Genomic DNA, 21,709 nt, shown 5'->3' on the forward strand with positions numbered 1-21,709 from the left:
CAATTCTTACAGCAACTGAAGGGGTTTTTGGGTAGAGAACTTATTATCAATAGATTTCCTCTGGGAAAGACTCACTCAGCACTCCCTGTCATTTGAAGATTTTTCAAGCTGCAAAAAGTTACATACGTGTGTTTCTTTTTGCAAGGCTAAATGTACCCAAGCTTTCCCCTGAAGACAATACTCCTACTGGAAATGTCCCTCAGTGTCAAATGAAGAGATGTATTATCAGATGGGCCTACTGGGCACAGGCCCTGGGCCCAAAGTGTCAGAGACCCCCTGGCCGTCACTTGTAAAATCTCAACCAAATTAACATGTTGTGACCTGGTAGAGACATCAAAAAAACACAAAGAAACTACAAAGAGACACAAAATAACTACAAATAGACACAAAGTAACCCTAAAAATGGAATAAAACGTGCAAAAAAAGGCACAAAGTGACTACAAGGAGACACAAAATTACCAAAAAAAAGACAGAAAAAGACCTCAAGGACACACAAAAAAACTATAAAAACGGCAAAACAACAAAAAAGAGACGCAAAACGACCAAAAGTTACAAACACTTACCCACAAAAACCCCCACAAAACTACCCGAAAGAGTCACAAATCATCTACAGACACAAAGTAACCAAAGAGACACACATGACTACATCAAAAAAGAGGCGCAATCACCACAAAGTCTGTGTGTGTGTTTCCAGGGGCCCATTGTCTCATAATTTACCCATGGCGAAGACATACTGGGGGAGTTTTGGTTCAAGCTGGACAGCTAACTTTACAGAATTTATCCTTTGGTGTTTTTATGAACATGTAGCAGCAGACTAAAATACATTTTCGTGTCTCTCCTTCGACAAGATTACCACTGTAACTGAGGGGAAAAATCCAATCTGTAATACATGATTGGCTGATACAATCACAATGGTCTGGATTGGACCTGTTGCGAGCTTAAATACCAAGAAGAAAACACCACCAAGATAAGTTAATGAAATGGCGGTAAAAGGCAACTCCAGGCAGCAGTGAGGTCAAAAATAAAAGAATATTGTGCTGAGCTGCTCAATACTGTTATTGCTCATCTGGGGTTCAATGGAGAGCACCTGTGAAGTGCATTTTACATGACTCCTCTAATTTGCTGCAGTGTCCTTTGCTTCTACCATTGGGGCAGTTTTCACTGTGATAATACTACAGCTGAGACACTGGTAATAAGATCCAGAGTTGTCTAATCTCTTTCTCTCTCGCAAACTCACTCTCTGCGATGGCTGAAAGGCAAATTTGCTGGTATTAATGGATCTTATAACTTCTGCTATATTCAAGATTACATATAATGCCGTCTGTGTTTTTGTAAAACAGAGGTCGTGCTTACTTGTTTTTACAGTCACTGTAAGATCTAATGAAAATGTTGGTGATAAAGTCATTTGCACATCTTGTCTGTGTTTCTCAATGTTTCGCTTACATTTCGTCTGATGTACGTAACGGCAGCCCTGTCTTCTAGAAATTATGGGCTTATAGGCCTACAATTAATTTGAAACAGCAAACACATTTTGAGGGAAATGTAATGCTGAGCAAATTAATGTCGATTCACATAATGAGGAAATGCTGCTAATTAATGTCTCTGGCAAGTCGCAAAAATATTGACACTAAATGTATCAGCAAAACTTTCAGTGACAACATATTTTCGTTGATTCCTGCCAAAATAGGCAATCTTGCTATACAGTACCCACTCGTATTGTTTTTGGGGTATTTTTTTTTTTATTTATTTATTCTTTTAATTTAACCTTTATTTGACTAGGAAAACCTCCTGATATTAAAAATTTCCTTTTCAAGAGTGTCCTGGCTAAGATGAGCAGTTCGTCTGTTACAAACAGACAACATAAAACAAAAATACAAAATAAAAATATGCAACTCAAAAACATAAATACAAGTCACATAAAACACAAAATAAAATTATTACAAAGAAAAACTAAAAAGTACTTCAAAAAAACAAAACAAAACAAGAAAACAGGCAGCTACAAAAAATAATAAAAAAAGGGTTACCTTTTTTGTGAAGCACTGCATAGATTTAAGTGTGCGGAAATCTTTTCTACCAGTTTGGCCTTGGGTGGAGCGATGGGTGTCCTTCATGCACTATTAACATTTAACTGAAATCAGGATCTTTCCCTTACTTTAACTGAAGTACTTTTGTTTCCTAAACCTTAGGCAGGACTCTGGACATGAACTCAAAGTCCTGCACTTTGTGTGCCCACCATCGTCCCCAGCCACCTCCTTCCAAAGTCCATGTGGCACATGATTATAGTGTTTTGTTACCTGAAAGAAATGTTGTGTCTGAACATAATCCAAGCAGCAATTATGTTGCCACAATAACGTAACTAAGAAAGCAGTTTGGTAACTTACAAACAGAATTTCTAGGAGACAGGGTAACAGGTATGTTACAGTAACAATAAATCTCGAGATGGTATGTTGTGTTTAAAGGATATCACTGGAATCAAATGTAAATTTTGCAGCTTTGATTTCCATCAGGTTGACTTGCTACAAATCCCTGCCTGTATAGGTTTACAACACATAACAGACATCATGTTTCACATACAGGCTTTAGCATTTCCAGTTGTGGGTGTTTTTCACAGTATTCCTACTTGCTGGTAACCAGAGGTCACTTCCACTTTAAGTCAGCTTTCAGTATTGTCCTATTCACATTTCTACTCCATATAACCTCTGCTCTCTTTCCATCTATCATTTTCATCATCTATCAGATAACCGTGCCCTCTGCCCTGACACTGACAGCATGACATAGCGACGGAGAGTCACAGGTCAGACGAGTGAGCAACATCCTGCAATAACCAGACTGCTTAGGCAGAATGTACAAAGGTGGGCAGGTGGACCTTGTGACAGTCGGCTGAAAGGTGGAGGAATCTATCTGACACTGTGCTTCTTGGGTGGGATGGGGAACAAGTTTCCCCCAGCTGATACAGCAAAGCCATGGCGCCATGTCAACTGGGTTGTGTGTCCATTTAAAGCAGTAATATGGAAAGGTCTACAAGAGCCTGCTACCCTCGTAGGGCTCCTCTTTTGAATACATAATTCCCTACGCCTGGGAATCAGAGAAACATTACAGTAAGCGTTTTTCACACAACCTGGTAAGTTCTAACAGCGTCTCAAAGTTAGCCAACTGGCAGTGCTTGTAGAAAAATGACAGTGGGAATATGCTTCTTTTGTGACACTGAAGGCACTCCAGCTTGTCACAACACAAACTACACCTGCTATCACCCTTATCCTTTAGTGGGGAGAGGCGTGGCACGGGAGACCACACTGTGCCTGGCTGCCATCACATCAAAGAGATCAGTGCAAAAAGGCCCACTGATGTTGACAAAGACACTCCAGTAAGCCCTGGATGCAACTGTGCTGAGCACTGAGGTGATGAAACACTGCTGATGCAGGTGCAGAGTATCAACCAATCCAGGGCAGGATGAGCAGACCTCATTGCAGTCTTTCTAAAAAGCCATCCTTAGGTATAGATATACATTATTGAAGGGCAGCCACTGCACTTATTTAAGGGACAGACCCCAAAGGGTTAAATGTGCCCATTGTCTTTTTGTCTGTGTTTGTATAGGGCATGCAAATTTTCAGTTTGAAGATATGCAAAACATGAGTGGCTAAGACTACACAGTCCCATTAGAAGGAGAAGTCTGTGTGAAATAGTTTTGCAGGTATCACTTGGGGCAATGCAGAAACTGAGTCTCTATATGTTCTATTTAATTTTCGACTTCCGAGCGTGAGTGCATACAGTGGTGTATAATTCTTTTTCATTTCTATCACAACTTCTGTCCCTTATCTACCTCCCAGACAAAAACTTTTAAAGTAGCAGATTATTTTTCAATTTCCTACCTTCCCTCTTGGAGAGTATACATTCCCCTGTCCTCATCAACCAACCAGATATCATATATTCCCCGGGTCTCCGTGCAGTTTTACATTTATAGACGTGATTATGAATACTTTTGTGTGGTTTAGTAATCGAAGTGAGGAGTATTTTCATAAAACAAGTGTGTAATTACTTATCCGTTTGCCTGTGGTTTTCTCTCAGCGCCACAATCAATTACTCTGTCCTCAGAAATGATAAATAATGAGGAAAGCTTGCGGCTAAACAGATTTCAGAGAGCAAATCCAATATTTCACCTTGGAGAGAATGGAGGAAACAGCTGAAGCAAAATGGATGCAGTAATGAGTCCCCTGTTGTATCTTAATATGTCTAGGTACACTGTACTGCGCTCTCCGCTTTACCAAAGCACTGCTCGTACACTGCTAGGCTAAAGAAGAGCATCTGTACTTTGATCTTGCTTGATTGTTAGTAAGCAGGGAATCTCAAAACTACTGAACATACTATGTGGGCTATGTCAATAAAATCGTGGATGGTTAGTGCCCATTTAGAAAGTGCTTTATGTTTTTAATCATTACTTCCGGACTGGATTCTGCATATTTCTGACTTCACAGATTTTCCAACATTTAAAAAATCTATGCTAATTTTCAGCCACAAATGTCATCCAGCTTTTAGCTAATTTTGGTTCATAATACATTAGGATGAAAATATTCTTCTTTTGTTTTGATGTTGCATAATTTTTATTATAACTGATTGTCTATTTAACATAGGTCTTTTTAACATACATGCAGCTGCAGCTTTATTTAAATGACGGCCACACATATTGTTTTAACTCAGATCAAAGGTGTAGGTTGTTTCAACATTGGGGAAGACACATGTGAAACAGGGGGTTTAAAGGTTCTCCACCAGAAAATTTTGAGCAAACAATTTCCTGCATTCTAGTGACATTTTATGCACCAATTTTGCGCCTTTTCTGCATCGATCAATGGCATAAATGTCTTTAATTTTGTCTTCTGCTACTTTAATGTTTTGTTAGGGGAAATAAATGCCATTTTTTATCTATCTAGATCTATACAGATGACTCTGATTTATTTTTGCAGTATTTACTGACAATATTTAAAATAGCCATAACTCAGTGGTCATGATTCTTACTTACCTTAGCCTTGAAAAAATGATAACAGAACAGCATGATTGTTGATATCTACAAATATTTTGGTGCAGATCATAAATCCAGGTGCAACTTCTAAACATTTTCTATCATTAAAATGACAATTTTGGTGGATTCTGCAGCCCTGGTGGAAGAATGCGCTTCCTGAACGCTTTCTAGATGAATATGCACTCAAATCAGGGGAGGCAGTTTGCCATCATTTCTAAAAACTCCAAAGTCATCAAAGCCTGCAGTTTTTTTTTCTATTTATTCTGGTACTCTCTCCTTCTTTGAATATATATCAAACAAGCGTATTTTCAAAAACAAGTGATACACTGCTGATTTCAAGCTAAGGGGATTATACAGAAAGCATGTCTTTTTTGTACCTCCCAGTTATAAGACAAAGCAAGATACATCAGCCAAAAGAAAAGGAAAATGTGCTGCCTTCAGTGTTTGTAGATTGCTTTTGGCAAAAAAGAAAAAATGTATATATAAGAGAACATCCTCCGGAAATTTCTGTCAGAACTGGATGAAAGAAAACAAATTTTCAAGTGACTGTAGCCTGTGGCTCTGGCAATGGACAGGCGCTGTCCCTGTGTCCAATCACACCTATTGTATAACTTGTTTCTCTGCACTGCATTAACCATTGTGGCTGTGTTTTATAATAAGATCTGCATTGATTAGTGATACCATGACGGTAATAACCACTAAATTAAACAGCATGCTATAGCTCCCCTGCTGAGTGCTGGGCTGTTTAATTAGTAAACCAAAGAGGAAATCAAACTGAAAGCTAAATCAATAGCTTGGAAAAAAAAAGTGGAGTAATACGCCGAGAGTATATGGTTTAGCTCACAAGCTCACAACAACCGTCGTATGTTACAAGACAGATCAAACGATAAGCACCCAATTTATTCAAAGGCGAAGGACAGTTGACTGGGGGGAAGCCAGTGAGGAAAGATCGACGCAGGCTCTGTAGACCACTGCATTGTTATTCATCCTAAAGGAAGCTCGGTTTCACCCTCTCTAGAATAAATATTTCCACTCATATGATAAACCGCCAGGTGTTTAGTTAAGATCAAAACTGTGATACCTGAAGAGATGGAGGCCAAGCGGAATGCATCAGGGTGTCGGTTTGGTGCTACAGGTTCGTACGGGGATGAGTCTTCTATGTCTCCACCTGAAACAACAACAAGGATGACAAAAATGCATTAATACTCAAGAGGATGACGTTACTTTACCAGCAGAGCAGAGCATTTGAGCATTTCCAAATAAAACAGAAACAGGAATGCATTCCAGCTCCAATAACCTGAAAGAGCACACAAAAGCAGAGAGGAAATTCAGTTCATCGTTCCTGATGGAAACAGTGTAATAAATAAGCTTTTTACATGAATGTTTTGGATTAAATTGTAACAGTACACTGTAATGATAGCCAGCATTGGACTGGCTAACCAACAGCTGACTCCCACTATGAGCGGTTGTTTATTTTCTCATATGGATCAAATCATTTCCTTTTGGACAGTATTTGTTCCTGCTGTGGTTTGATTAGAGGGAGCAGCTGAAGGACTAAAGCATGTGCAATGCATCTTCCCTGCTAACAATGTGTTGCCAGTTTGTCAAAAAAAAAAAAGAAAAGAAAAAGAAAAAAAAAAATTAAAATCAAATTAGCACTCAACTGACTGAGTCTCTCCCATGTGCCTGCTCCTCTGTAGGCCCTAATCCCGCATTTAAAATTCATAGCCATTCGGTGTGATTGAGACAAACCCTCCAGTGTGTAATAGCTTTGCATTCTGATCCCAACAGAAACACAGTGATGGTGTTGTGAGGAAGGTTTGGAGGCCTGCTGCTACAAATGAGAAAATCTGAAACCTGTTGGAACAAGACTGCACCGCTGGGACGCCCAATCAGTAGATCCGATCAATAGATATAGTACATTTTGTTTATCAACATCCTCCTCGAATGCTTTCCAAAAAGACAATTCAAACTGATAAAATGTTGGCTTGTATAATAGGTAAGGCTATTGTGGAAGGTCAGGGGTGTGTGTGAGTGTGTGTGCGTGTGTGTTTGTGTGTGTGTGTTTACCAGTACATACAGTCGAGGGGTGAAAACCAGAGGGTCGTAAAGTGACTTTTGACCAACTTTAAAGGACAGCAAAAACATAAAATTCAACTTCAACTTCATTTACATGTGGATGACAATACACTTAACAGTTTGACACTTATTTTTTTAAATTTGCACACCCTAAATAGTTCACTGTGTTCAGTGTTAAATCTTTTGGTTTGTTTGGATCATTAACTCAGGATTGATTTAGAATCAAGCCAACATGGGAGCCAACATGGAAGTGCCAAAAACTGCAGTTCCTCGAATGGCCACTTGAGGCTGGCTACAGCAGTAGAGTGTGGTTACCCGACCCGAGTCCAATGGGACCCTATGGGTTGGGCCAGGTTCAGATAACAAATCAGAAATTTTGCTCGGGTTCAGTTCAGGTTTGGCCCACTTGACATGCTGGAATTTGTTATTTACGTGACAACGCCTGAACACACAACATAGGCCAATAGTCACATTTCAGGCAGGAGGCAGACTCACTAAAAGTTCATGAAGATAAAGACTTGAAAACAACAGTAAGACTCTAATTCAATTATATTTTCGGTATTATGTGTGAAAGTAGTGTGTGAGTGAGACTGCGTAAAAGGTTATGCCACAGTGTGTCTATTATCTACGTTCCAATTGAGTGTGTGTGTTGTTCTGTGCTGCTGTGGTTGCAGCATGTAAACAGACAAGCTGTAACCATGATAGCAATAACTATGTCAGGTAGTTGGGGTCGGGCCGGGCTTGGTTATAACTATCTCGGACTTGGGTCGAGTTCGGTCACTCGAGCAGCGCTCTATCCGGCAGTGAGTTAATCCCCCATAGAGACCCATGGTACAATGCCCAACTTTACAACAGAAATAAACATGTTTACAGCCTGGTACAGAAATCTGTTTTGGTCTCTACAACTAATTTCAACATTCATGACAACTGCATGGGGGTGAATTTTTGTTTTTAACTTCCCTGTTCACATTCCATTAAGGCTTAAAGTTGCGCACATTTAAGAGCGGGACTATTTTGAGTGACAGGGTGTTTGAGACGTGTCACTACAGTCTTTCAGTGAGATCCAGCCCTCGTTCCTCCACAGCTCCAGCCTCTCATCCAATTATGGTCACTCCTGGACCAAAAAATCAAAATGGCGACTGCCAAAATGCCGAACTTGAGGCTTTAAAATGGGAGTCCACAAACCAATGGGTGACATCACTGTAAATACCCTTTTGACAGTAGAAGGAGCACATCAAGAGCTTTTATTCACTATATATAACTCATTTTCACAAACTGTCTCTAATGCACCTGAGGTTCTCACCCCTCACATACAGTGTTTGTCATGAATCCTATGAACATACTTAACCATCACTTAAGAGTCAGAAATCAAAAATAAAAGCCATGAAAACATCACGTGTTGATTCTTCACTGAAACTGAAGTTATACTGGTTGAACTGTCCATTAAAAGCACAGGAAGCTATCCACTCTGGCGCATAGTAAAAAGGAATGACTCAAGTTAGATAAATGAGTAGAAAATGAATAACAAAAAGGACTTTTCTGACATCATTTCTCCGTAGTGTAAAGAAAACCAACCTCAGACTTGTGTACATCTGCAGAGTCATTCTACATCTCCCCTCTCCATCAATATTGACAATCATAACAAGATGGAGCAGCTCAGCTGGCCATTCTCTGAGCATATATAGCTATTGACATCTGGCACAGTTGAGGATTGTGTGTGTGTGTGTGTGTTTAGGAAAGAGAAAAAGAGCAGAGGAGACTCAGACCGGCGACACAAAGGAGAGAAGAGAAAAGACAGACAAAGACGAGGAAAATCGGAGAGGAGTAACACATAAAGGGTGACAGGGAGACTTAGAGAAAATTACCTAAATCCTCCAAGTTTGAGTGCACTGTATGTGGCTTTCTTGTTTTCCCTCCTTGTCTGTGTATTGAAGGATACTCAGGCACATGGATTTATTTGAAAGTGTAGCTCTGTCTTTTTTTTTTTTTTTTTTGCTTGTGGCCTTTGCATCAACCACATCTCCGTTCAAGTTAGTTTTCACATCACTGTTAATAGAGAGGAACTGAAGATGCTGCCGGACTCAAGATCTCTCAGTATGTCTAATTATAACAATTACCCTCTAAAGCTATAGTGCTTTAGAGGCCTTCCGAGGAGTTCAGTAGAAGCCTTTCAAGACTACCACTTACTCAGAGTACAACCACCTTAACCCTCCTCCTATGTCTTTTTTTCAGCTGTAGACACAGTTATTGTGTCTTTAAAAAAACAAACAAAAAAAAAAGAGGCAAATATTCCACCACAGAGAAGTGTAATGCTTCTTCCACTACACCAAGAACACTTTGTGCTGTTCAGAGCAACATGGAAATGAAGGACGCCCTATCTTTTGCCAAAAGCAAAACATCTTGTGATGAGGTTGCTGAGCATTTTGTTCAGGCAGCTTCTTACAGTGCAGGGAAGCTTCACTGCACAATCAGCCTGGGATCAAACAGTGTTAAGGCACATTACATTTCATAAGTACAACTGTACGGTGCATAATGTGGCGATCCCATAAAACAATAATGTCGAACCTCAACAGTAGTTGTAGTTAATGAATATTAAAAGCTTATTTACATGGATGTTACAAGCCGTGCTGAATCATAAAATTGCAAAACACACTATAATCACACACACCCTTAGGATGTGAAAAACCCCACAGCAGGAGATGTTGTACTTTGGAAAAAAAAAGTGCTCTTTGACAGTCATCCTGGACCCAATTATGCATTCATAATAGAGAATTCTTCCCAGCTGTTTAGTGATAAGATGTTTTTAGCCACAGGGCAACAACTTATCGCTGTAATTAAGCCTCCGTTTGACTTCATTTGCTCTGACAGTATGGAGCATGACCGGCACGACTCAGACAGACATGCATGCCTTTCCCTTGTTGCAGCATGAGAGGAATACTGCTTTAAAGTGGATTCACAGCCCTCCCCTTTGCCATAAGGAGTTTCATGAAGCTGTTAGGCGCTATCACTCATCCTTTTCATATGCATTATCAATGAAGCTAAACTCCTCAGGTGATGGAAACTGTCCTATGGATTTTTTTTTCAGCGACATTCTTGGCAAACCATTTACAGCTGGAAGTGAAGTCAATTTTAATAACTGTCATTCACCATGTTTTGTTTTTTAAAGGTGCTCTATGCTGATTGTGTTCGTGTTTATTAAAATTGATTAAATATTGCTTACTGTTTATCTGCTGCGGGCAGTTTGAGACAAGACCAAATAGTAATATTACATATTACTTCTTATTTAAATATAACAACATATAGCAGCACTTCTTTTGTTCTTGTATTAATCACATACAAAGGCAGCTTAATACAGCTTGAGCAGCCTGGAGCACAGCCGGAGGTCCTCTGCAGAGACCTGCTGGTTATTTCATGCTCTCGGCTGGTAACAAAAGGTGACCGAGCCTTTGCTGTCAGAGCTCCCAAAGTTTGCAAATGAGCTGTCAGTGGTGATCAGGCCAGCCAGAACACCTTGCACTTTAATGCACTTCTCAAAGCACACTTATATTCTATTGAAATGTATCAGAGGGAACACTGGAATATAGGCATTCACATTTTTATTACATTAGGATAAATGCATTAATCTTTCCTCTCGGCTTCCTCCCATAATGTGCTCATTTCAACAAAGAAAAGCTAAAGTGATGCCACGAATGCATCTTTCTTTAAATTGTGCTTAACAGAACACAAGTTGAAGCATAAATTCAGTTAACGGCTCGGCGTTTGAAGTGCTATTGACATTTTAAACTCAATTCCAAACCATACAAATAGAATATTGGATTAGCTCAGAATAATATTTCAAGTCACAATTCCAATCCAGCATGGCGTGGTGAGCAAACACAACTGAGAAAATGAGCGCTGAAATTTCCAAGCCATCCCTTTGGCTATGTGAATGTAGCGTTAATATGAATAGTTACACACTCGCTTACCTAAATCAGCATTTTAATACCTGGTGTCAGGTAGTAAATGTTGAATATGGTGTAAATCCTGCAAAACTTCCGTAAAAGCGGCTATCATCTTTATGGCATAGCAGCATATTGGGGAGAACATTAAAAACAGGCAGCAGCAGCACAGCCCAATATATCAGCCTCTCCTCACCATTTTATATTTTATATCAATATGAGTGAATAGAAAACCCCATCATTTTGGATGTTGTAAATTTACAACTGCTTAAACAGCCGATATTAAGCAACTTAAATATTTACTGTAAACATAATTAGCGCTGCTGTATTGATAACTGAGGGATAACGACCCAAGTGATTCATCTAAATATATCAAATGTGTGTGGCTCCTAGTTGTGCTTTGAAAACCTTGGCTGACTTATTTCAACAAGCAGCTATTTCAATTAATGATGCAGAGAGTGACAAACAGAGAGGCAGCGCGAGAGAGAGAAGGAGAAGTACCCATGCTGTGATGACAGCCGCCGGGCCTGGTAGTTGACTTCTGCGACGCACATTCATTCAGCACCGCTGTGAACCTTCCTGCCAGGAGTGAGTCTTAATGCCCACATCATGACAGTATTCACTGAGCAGAATGGGCCGTCACTCACTCTCCCCTCTGATAGAGCCTGAGAACTCACTCTGCTATAAAAGGCTAATCTAAACCCCGCTACCTGGCCTTCATTTCAGCCACAGTGTCACACTCCATACAGCCTCATAGTGAATGGGAGTCATCTCGGGCACTTCACCTTACAGGGTAGAAAATCATTAGACAGATTTACGAGGACAAACAGCACCAGGTTTTTTTGCCATATTTCACTGATCCTTTTCACATTTTGGGATGAAAGATGAAAGGAGAGAAGGAGGGATGAAAAGGACAAGGAGGGGGAGCCCTGAAAGACCTTATTGATCACATCCTGAAGCTATCGACAGGTCCCTTTCTCTGATGATGAAGTAGCCACCTAGCGAGTGCCGGCTGGGTTCCCAGCAACGGGAGGGAGAAAGCAGAGAGGACATATTCAGCATGCAGGAGCCTGCTTCCCCTATCCCCTGACATGCGGGGCAGGCAGGAAAAATGTTCTGCTTATGACAGTGGATGGCTAAGGTAATGGCCAGTGACTGCTACCATTGCTCATAGTAATGATGGTTTCACCCAGGAATACTGTGTACCTTTGTAACTCCCCCTCCTCTATGGCTTCCCCCCATGACTCTCTCTTTCTTCCTTTCGCTCTTTCATTCTTTGGTTTTCTCCATCTCTCTCTCTCTTAAATTCTCTTTCCCCTCTCCAAATCATTTATCTCTCATCCTCTCCTCACCTCCTGTCCTCACCCCCTGTCCTCGCCCTCACTCTCGCCATTTCTCTCCCTCCCTGCCTCTTGTGATGTGCGCAGCATTCTCACACTGACCATTTCATTTAACTTCCCACACCATCAGGGGGCCAACTTGTGGTATTAGCATGACGCAGTGACATATTCAGAGGGCGACCTTTGCGACGTGACATTCATGAAAATGGAGAAAATACATAATTTTACAAAATTGTCTCCCGTCATGGCATGTTAAGATACAGTCCTCTCTCACAATGAACTGGTTCAGACTGGTATGGAGGACTGGTGGAGCTCTCCTCTCTCCCCGCAGTGAGAGTTGGCCCAACTAATTAAACTGCTCTGAAAGGTCCTCACAAAAGATCTCAGTTTCCTACTTTGAGACCCAGGCTGTGGTTTCACAGCTGAGGCTGTGAAATAATGTATGTCAGAGGTGTGGAACTTATCGTTTAAATTACCAATTCTACTGCAATCCTGCAGGGCTATATCCGCATGAGGCCCAGGGCACAATTGAAAGAGAACCGCAGCCGCCTATACAATATCCCTGTGTGTAGCAGCCAATGTTTCTTTCTTAGTAATTACTTCTCTTATAGATTCAAACTGCTAGACCTCATTGCCTCACACCAACGCCCATTCACAGCAGAAACCACCCATTATCCATCAAGGATGGCTGCATTGACACATTGAAATCAGCTGCCATTTTCCGTTAGAAAACACAATTAACAGGTCACCATTAGCACCATTACTAATGGCTCAAAGACTTGCATTATAACACCCCTTAGCTTGGGATTTTTTCACCAATCGGGGCAGTACAGTTTAGCCTACAGGCAGGCAATAACAGCACAGGGATCAAGGAGGAAATCTAGCACCACAACATAGCTGGGGATTAGCACCATTGTATAATGTATTTCAAAACTTGAAGTGTTGCAGAGATGCAGCTGCCTCCTCCTGCTAAAATGTGCTGGTTTTTCAGCAAGACACACCAAGCGACGTGACAGTGATGGTGTTGAGTCACGCTGTTGTCACACTGGGTGTTTTCTTAGCAGCCGTGCACTGTTTCATCGCACTAATTGTCAACTTCGAACACACCTTTCGAACATTCAGACCTCTCACCCAACTTATGTAGCTAGAGACACTCATGCTGCTCCTGAGCGTGTGGACTATAACTAATGTAATTTACAGTTACATCTCACGGACGCAGGACACACTGCAACTTGAGGGTCTTTCCACCAGGGTGTTTTATGGTGAGTCTGGTTTGACTTGGCTTAAGATTGATTACTCTGCAGTGTCAGGGTTTCAGATAAGTATGACATTTTCAGTTATCACACAGAGGAAGAAAGAGAGGTGCACGCCGCTCGGTTTAACACAATGGTTTAAAGCAGTGTGCATGAAAAATATCTACTTTAATCTGAAATTCATTTTGACAGCACTGATCCATGTCCACTGACGTCACACCACCTGAGTGGTGGGAACAAGTGATGCTGACGCTTGGCTGATGGTGTACCAGTTTAAAAATAATTAACACTCATCTCACACACTATGTGACATCCCTCCTGTCCTTCATCGTTTTGAACCATTGTTTAATGTCCTTTCATTAAGTACCTCCACTATAAATGCAAAAATTTAAATAAAAATAATAAGAAAAAAAACTTTTAAATTTGCAATCAAAACATAATTGAGCTATTTTCTCATTTTATTCTCTATTGAATAAAAAATGAAAGTAATAACCATCACTTCAGCCTACTTGTCTTGTTTCTGACATCAGTAGAGGTGAGAGAAGGACAAGTGGCAGGTTATTCTTTTTACTTTTTTTAATTTCAATTAATGACTAAACCCACACCAACCCTTAGTTAATCGCTGAACATAACTGTCTCCAAAATGCAGGTGCTTAATTTCTACATCCAAATCTACATGGGGTCAACAGAATAAAATGTTGGTAAGTTTTTGCAAAGCAAGGATTTGTTACATTTTTGCGTTTCGCACATATCATATCAACTGTTTTTAAGTGATATAGTTCAGATTACATCAGCTGAGTTTCTTATCATGTGGAGGAGGGGATGGTGGATGGCGTGCCAAGCAGCAGATGACAGTTTCAGACCAGCAAACACCAAAAGTGGGTAGTTTAGACGAGACACCAGAACATTTCCAGCCGTGTTTGGACCACAAAACTGGGTATATTTATTTATTTATGTATATATAACAACACATTAAGGCATTTCCAGCCATGATTGTGGTGACAAAACCAGGTATTTTTTTCAACATGTCAAGACATTTTCAGCAGTGTTTGTGGCAAAAAAGGTGTTTTTTTTTAATGGGACAATTGTGACATTTCAGCAAAATGTGGAGACAAAATGGAGTATTTTTAACAAGACATAAGGATACTTCCAGCTGTGTTTCTGGCCCCTAAACCAGGTATTTTCAGCCAAAATATGATCTTTTCCTAACTCTAGACAACCCCAACCACATATTCATTACTGCATTGTGGTAACATAAAACTGAACCATAAAAAACCGTACTGTTTCAACATATGCTGCTACAAATGATTTGGTTGGTCTTTACTTTAAGGCAACTCGCAATGCCTCATGTAAAATAGGACAAGGCTTGTCCAGCCTCTATGGATCCTTATTATTACCATATAATTGTTATTTACCATACAAAACTAAAATGTATTATATTAGATAAATTTATCATCAGTTAATATTTAGTTCTTACTGTTGCTTTACCTTATGGTGCTTACACAGCCATTCTGTAGCTGAATGGCATAGACCTCAGTGGACAGAGAAAGAGACGAAGCAGCAAAGTAATGAACCTGGAGAAGCAGATCTTTCCAAGGCCGGTTGAATCTTTGAATGACTGATATTCTTCACATGATTTAAAGCATAGCCCCCGAGTTGATTCACATGGTGAGTACTTCTGTGTTTTGGTCTTTTAGTTGATAAAGTACTTTTGATATAGAAAAAAAGATCTTCTAGATAAAGGATGTAGTAATGTGCACATTTCAAATGCAATCACATGTTATTCAAGTAAAAACCTCCACAGCTCGTAGGCGATCCTTCCTTCATTCACACATGAAGAATGAAAAATGTGTGGTCTGATTATGACAAAATCTGAATTTCAACCAAGGTAAAGAATTGAGCACAATCCTACATAAATGTATTGTGGATTTTTTTTAAAAGAATATAAACATTTCTTGATGGTGAACATTTTGGAAAAAAATATTATGTGAAGAAATGATCTTACAGTTTTTTTATTGCCCTTATTTAACAGTAAAACTACAAAATCATCAACGTTAAGGAAAAACTGGTAATACTGGGAGTGTAATAGTGGATATAGTCCAATAGGGATACAACGTCATATTCATAATCAGTGAATCATTTAGTCATTGAAGTCAGTAGTAAAAAATGCCCTGTGTAATCTTCCAGAGCCCATGGTGATGTAATCAAATGGTATTTTGTACCTGACCAAAAATACAAAAATCCAGCTCACTTTCATGAATTGTGTGACAAAGCATCAAAAGCTTATATTTCAGAATCATGAAACCTGCTTAGAAAAATACTAAAATGATTGGATGGATAATCAATATCGCTGCCAGTGACTTTTCTGTCAATCGACTAATCAACTAATCATTGCTGTTCTATAGTCCAAGCTCAACTGTATGGTTTATTTTCCATTTCAAATTCATAAAGGCTAAACAGTAAAATCAAAAATTAATTTGCTCTGACAGAAAAGAAGAACATCAAAGCCCTTCATCATTCTGAAGTTATTAAAATTTAAGACATTTGATGGCCTTCATGATTATTCATGTTCACAGGTGCCCTTTTTATTGAACTGTTTACCACATCCCCTTGGTTCTGTATTAAAAAATAAAGAATATTAGTACACACCCTAAATAAGGTAGCGAGATAACCTTGCCTGGGGCAGTGGAGTATCTGTGTGCCGTTTGTGTAGAGCTGATCTGGGAGCAGGGCATTGTTTCAAATCCCAGCCCATCCCTGGTCGACATCAGCTTTCCCTTCACAGACACAATGGTTTAGCCCTCAAGCTTGCAGGCCAACTTTCAGCCCCTGGTCAACATGGGTCATAAGAAACAGCCCAACTTATAGCTGGAGCCTGATTTCTAGATGGCTTTCTACACTTTATAATGGACTTAGATTGCAGCAAAGGGGATATACGTGCAAAGTGGCTGAATACGTTTGCCCTTAAGGCACCAGACCTTACTTTTCATGTAGAGCTTATCACATTAGTACAAAATGACACAAGTCTTTAACAATCTCTGCCCTCTTCTGTCTGTCCGTTCACCTTCTCTACCCCTACTCTTCTTCTTTTAATCCCTGGTTCCTCGTTTTTCTTATCTTTCTCTCTCATATTCGTGCACTCTTCGTCTCTGCACATTCACGAGTTAAACAAGACTTTCAAAGCTACATTATGTGTAATCTAACCCCACAACTATGTTGAAACCTTCCTTATTTGTCCACAAATGATTTTTAAAGTGGTTTAGCACCATTTCGAGAGGGTGTGTTGGGATTCGGCCCTTCGTGTTTGCTTCCAGAGATGGATGTTGTACATAGATTGTTTCCAGTTAACAAAAGCCTGCTTGACTGCACAATGGATCGTGATTAGATTAAAGCTGCACTATAAGAGCTTTTCGTTTGTGTTAAAGCCGGTTTTATCTCCGAAGGCGACAGGGCCAAAACAGGACAGTGCTGAAAGGCGTTTGCTTGTAAAGGAACACGGGCTCTGTGAAGGGCATGCTGCAGGCACAGGAGGTCTCTATCCTTGACAGCCAGACAACTTGCATGATGCATTCAAACACAAACACTTTGACTGATGCGGCTGTTTGTTGGTTGAGAGGAGAAAGAGAGTGAGAAAGGAACAAAGAGGGAGACCAGAAAGATCATTACAAAGGGGAAAGAGTTAGAAAAAGGAGAGAAAGACAGGGAGGGAGACAGAAGGCCTGGGGAGCATCCATGTCATTACATTTCCCTTGAACTCATGTCAGGGACCCTCTGCTGCCATCAGTCTGATGAAGTGTAGCTGGTGCTATGAGCAGTCAGCCTGGCGAATCACTTCACGGATCACAACACAAAAGCCCAGAATGCTCAGAGCTCCGAGACTTTGCAACGTTTCCACCATTACCCCACGTGTCAAAACAGCTGAGCACATTATGTCCTCCATGTTTACATGGCATGACACCTGATATCAGTCACAGAGACTCCGGCCATGTGTACAAGCATGAAGAAATGTCACTTGTGGGTTACGACCCTCCCTTAAGCGTAATCGCCAGGGCACGGCATCTCCAGCAGCTCTGATTTGATCAAATTTGTCTTCATGTGAAACACTGTGACCCTTGAGGATCGACCAAGAGCCATGTCATTTCAGGGGGCTGCTTAATGCTCTCTAAATGTATTGCAATGTAACAAACAGAAGGTTTCATTGTTACAACAAGAGTGCTGTTTTACGTCCGACATAAGTGGACACATAAGGGCCACGGAGCTATGCAATTGTAACCTAATTACACAGTAATATGGAACACTTTAGGTGAAAACCAATAAGTCTACCATAACAGGTCCACCTAATGTAATCCCATTATAGCTCCATTACCTTCGAGAGGGTGAGGAAAGTAGGAAAGCATATATTTTTCATCAGGGGCTTCTGGGCATCACTACAAGTGGGCATCAGGGAATTGGGCATCAACAGTGGGTGTGGTGTACATCCCTCTTGTCTTTGCCCGTAAAGTACTCTGAGATCGGAACATTCATTTCAAATAAATGTTCTAATGCTAAAGAACCCACTATGTCACACACATTAATATCAATAGAGGCGTGTTGCACATCCGCAAATTTACTGTAGCAGTGTTACATTGAATTGTAATATTGTACATGACCATAAGGCTCATGTAGAGCCCTGCTATATAACAAAACCATTGAGCACAATGTAAGCTGAACTCACTGCCACAGAGGGAATACAGAAGGGAACAAATGACACTGTAGCTCCAGGTCGTTCATAATAAAATGTCAGGTAAAAGCGTGAAAGAAGCAACTGCTAATTTGACATGAATACATTTGGAGTTTTACACAGAAACTGCAAGACTTAAAAAGGTGCATTAGAGGATCTGAATTTGCCATGCAGTTAAACATGAATTTTGTGAGACAGAGAATCGTAAAACCATCTGCCTCCTACCTTCAGTGAGTCCCATGTGGATGGTCCAGTAGTTCTGCAGACACTGCAGCTCCTTCTTCATGCCCCTCTTGCAGCGGCAGTCATACAGAGGACTAACCAGCAGTACTTCCAAAGCAGCCTGGCACTCCCTGTTGTTGTCCAGCATTGCTTCCTTCTCCTTGCCCACAAGGCACTGGCGCATCACCCGGTACCGAGAGCTGCAGTAAGGGTTCTGGTTGCACATGTCACTCGCCTGGATGCAGTCCACCCATTCTGGCTGAGCTCCGGGCCCAGACCCAGTGCCCGCAGACCCTGGAGAACCATTGGCCAAGGACACAGACAAAGCTGAAGGACCCTCCCAGGAACTTGCTGCCTCATCTAGGTGGGGACGAGGGGACAAAAGTGGGGGTGATAAGTGACATGGGGGCTCAGAAATAGCATATTAATATGTGAGGGTTTTGTGACTGCACGTGTGTGCGTGTGCAAGTGCATACACATATCATAAACCTGCTTTCATTGATGTCTTGTTGATGTGGGACCTATAAACAGGTTTGATGGCCTGTCGCATGCTCATACATGCCAAGGCATCTTTCAGGGAGCCAGTCACATTCTTCACGGTTCACACAAGTCTCTACACAGGGTCTTGTTATGTCTCGTTTAATTAATATTCTGCGATTTACCTCTGCTTATCTGTGCCCACTTTAGTGCAACTAAAGCCTCCAAAACAAGTTAGACTGCAGCTTTCAGTTTCCTATTAAATGTAATTAAAGGAAGACTTGATCACTGAAGTGTATCTAATTATCTTACCTTAAAAAAAGTGAACTACGCTTAATTCACATCTAGGTAACCAGAAAATTACAGCTTACGAAGAGTAAACAGTGATCCACAGAGCAGAGACTCAGGTGTTTGACAGGAGTCAAGATTCAAACGCGCCTTCAGACACACACACACTCATGCACAAACACACACACACACACACACACACACACTGGAGAACAGAAAATTCTGGTGAAATGACAAGAGAGACCCCTTGTGGTGATGTTGAGCATTGAGCTCAGAGAGGAGGAGATACTGCATCAGTATCAGGGAGCAACGGGTAAGAGGAGAGTAATATGAAGTTCACTGTGAAAATACTTGATCAGTCAGATGCTTTTAACTGACGCACTGGCGTTTGTGGAAACTTATAATGATAATAATGATAATAATAATGATAACTGTGCTAATAATGATGATGATGATGATGGTGGTGGTGCTGCTGCTGATGGATTTTCTCATATTTAACCAAATACAAGTGTGTAACTGCAACGACCTCAGAGATTTTCCCTTCACTGACTCAAAGCTGTGGAAATAGTGAGCTTTGTATTCCTACAATTGAAGCTGTGGCTGTTCAGTGGATCCATTATAATTCACTCCCATAGACCAACTTAAGTTTCCAGCTATGGTTGATGATTAAACATAATCTAATCAAACCACCCGGCCACAGCATGAACGCCCATCAGTGCTGCACATATTAAAAACCAAATCAGAATAAACCCTGCGCCCTCAAACAACTCCTGCATGTGAAAAGTGGACAGAAAATGCCCCCTGACAGTAATTACTGACCTACACAAATTATAATTTGCACATAATTGCATATGATATTTCCACATTTCACTTCTCACCTAAGAGCAGGAGAAAGATGTGGATGCACATCCACACAGTGACAGACTTCATGTTGGACTCAGCAGCAAGAGTGATGAGTTAGGGTCCAATACGACTTATATTTCCACCTTGTGAAAGGTTAATTCCCCTCTCCGGATCCTTGACCCAAGCGCAGGATCACTGTAAAAAAAAAAAAATCTATATCCTCAGACGCACCACAAAAATCCTCGACTCCCAGTGATAATAATCCACGATTTGAGGGTTTCTTTTTTTAATTTCAGAATTATATACTAACCACGACACAGGAAAAAAATCCGCTGATACTGAAAAATAAAAAAAATCAAACGCCAATCAATCAGTCAGTCAATCCATGAAAGCAGTTTCTCAGGGTCCGTCTGCGCTGCGTTCATACCGACAAACTACTGAGACTTGATCTCTCCGCATTATAAAGGCTCAGACTGCCCGCTCCAGTTGCCCCTTGGAGACAATTTGTCCCTAAAACATTCCTTAAACTGGCGTCAGATGATCTGTCAGCTATGCCAATATCTCTAACGAGGCAGAAGAACTCATCTGAAAGTGCTACAAAACGCTGACTGGATTGTTTTTCTCCCCCTCACCACTGACTCCCTCAAAAAGCTGTGCGCTCCTCTGGAGGGAGTGAACGCTTCTTTTGCACTGACTGCATGTGTGTCGAGGCATCACGGCACTTTATAAAGAGGAGAGTTTCTGCGCGCCGGCAGAGGGCGCTGCCGGAGGGTGCTCTCATTGGGAAACGTGGGACTCGGTCACATCGAGGGCCCCAGTAATAAATGTTACTCTATAGAAAAATGACCACGATGTTCCTGTAATCTTCCTGCAGGGAGCTGGGGGAACATGCACCTGTGGTACTCAGCAGTGAAATTATAGTGACCTCACTTGGCCTGTGTGGTGTTTCCTCGATCTCCTGGGGGTGTTGCCACAGGATTTTCTGTGAAAGCCTATACATTTTGGGAAACAATTTCAGTGATTCATGTATAATATCCTTCTTACACGATCACTATCTCTTTCATAGGGGAGTCTTTACAGTCTAGTAAAGAGAGATAAGGCCACAACTGCAACACATCAAGGAAGGAATTGGGAAGCAATAATAAGTGTGTTGGCTACTTGCACTCATAGCAAGAATATCCGGTCCACCAGCACACAATGAATCTTTTATTACAGTATTTAGCAAGGTCACTAGGCCGATTCATTTCTGGCTGACATTAGATCTTTGTACCCACAACTCATAGAAATTCGAAAATGATTTTTAGGGACAGGGTTCAAGGGGTGGACTCAACAATGATGATGAAAATGTCATCATTCATTTCAGCAATACCCCAACACTTCTCATGACATCTGTGTTTCCTCTGATTGAAAGAAAGATTAAAAAACGGGCACAATACCTCGTATTATATCCGTGCTCGGAGGAAATAAGCCCACAACCCGCAGAATCTGCCATTTTTCAAAGTGGCTTCGCATTGAACAAAATGACTGTTGTGCAT

At 40.9% G+C, this 21,709-nt stretch overlaps 1 protein-coding gene across 1 annotated transcript in view; it reads right to left on the bottom strand.

Annotated features, from left to right (window-relative positions):
* The window catches only part of LOC117252005 (GDNF family receptor alpha-2-like), a 54,110-nt gene extending 33,238 nt beyond the window's left edge, over positions 1 to 20,872 (bottom strand). Inside the window, exons 1-3 of the mRNA XM_033618625.2 lie at positions 20,210 to 20,872; positions 18,570 to 18,926; positions 6,096 to 6,182 (exon numbers count right to left, since the gene is read on the bottom strand). Coding sequence (XP_033474516.1) covers positions 6,096 to 6,182; positions 18,570 to 18,926; positions 20,210 to 20,261 — 496 coding nt within the window. The 5' untranslated portion in view covers positions 20,262 to 20,872. The remainder of the gene's footprint in view (positions 1 to 6,095; positions 6,183 to 18,569; positions 18,927 to 20,209) is intronic.
* Between the last annotated feature and the right edge of the window lie 837 nt (positions 20,873 to 21,709).

This window comes from Epinephelus lanceolatus, chromosome 9 (genome assembly GCF_041903045.1).
Source record: "Epinephelus lanceolatus isolate andai-2023 chromosome 9, ASM4190304v1, whole genome shotgun sequence".
NCBI classification, from domain to species: Eukaryota; Metazoa; Chordata; class Actinopteri; order Perciformes; family Serranidae; genus Epinephelus; species Epinephelus lanceolatus.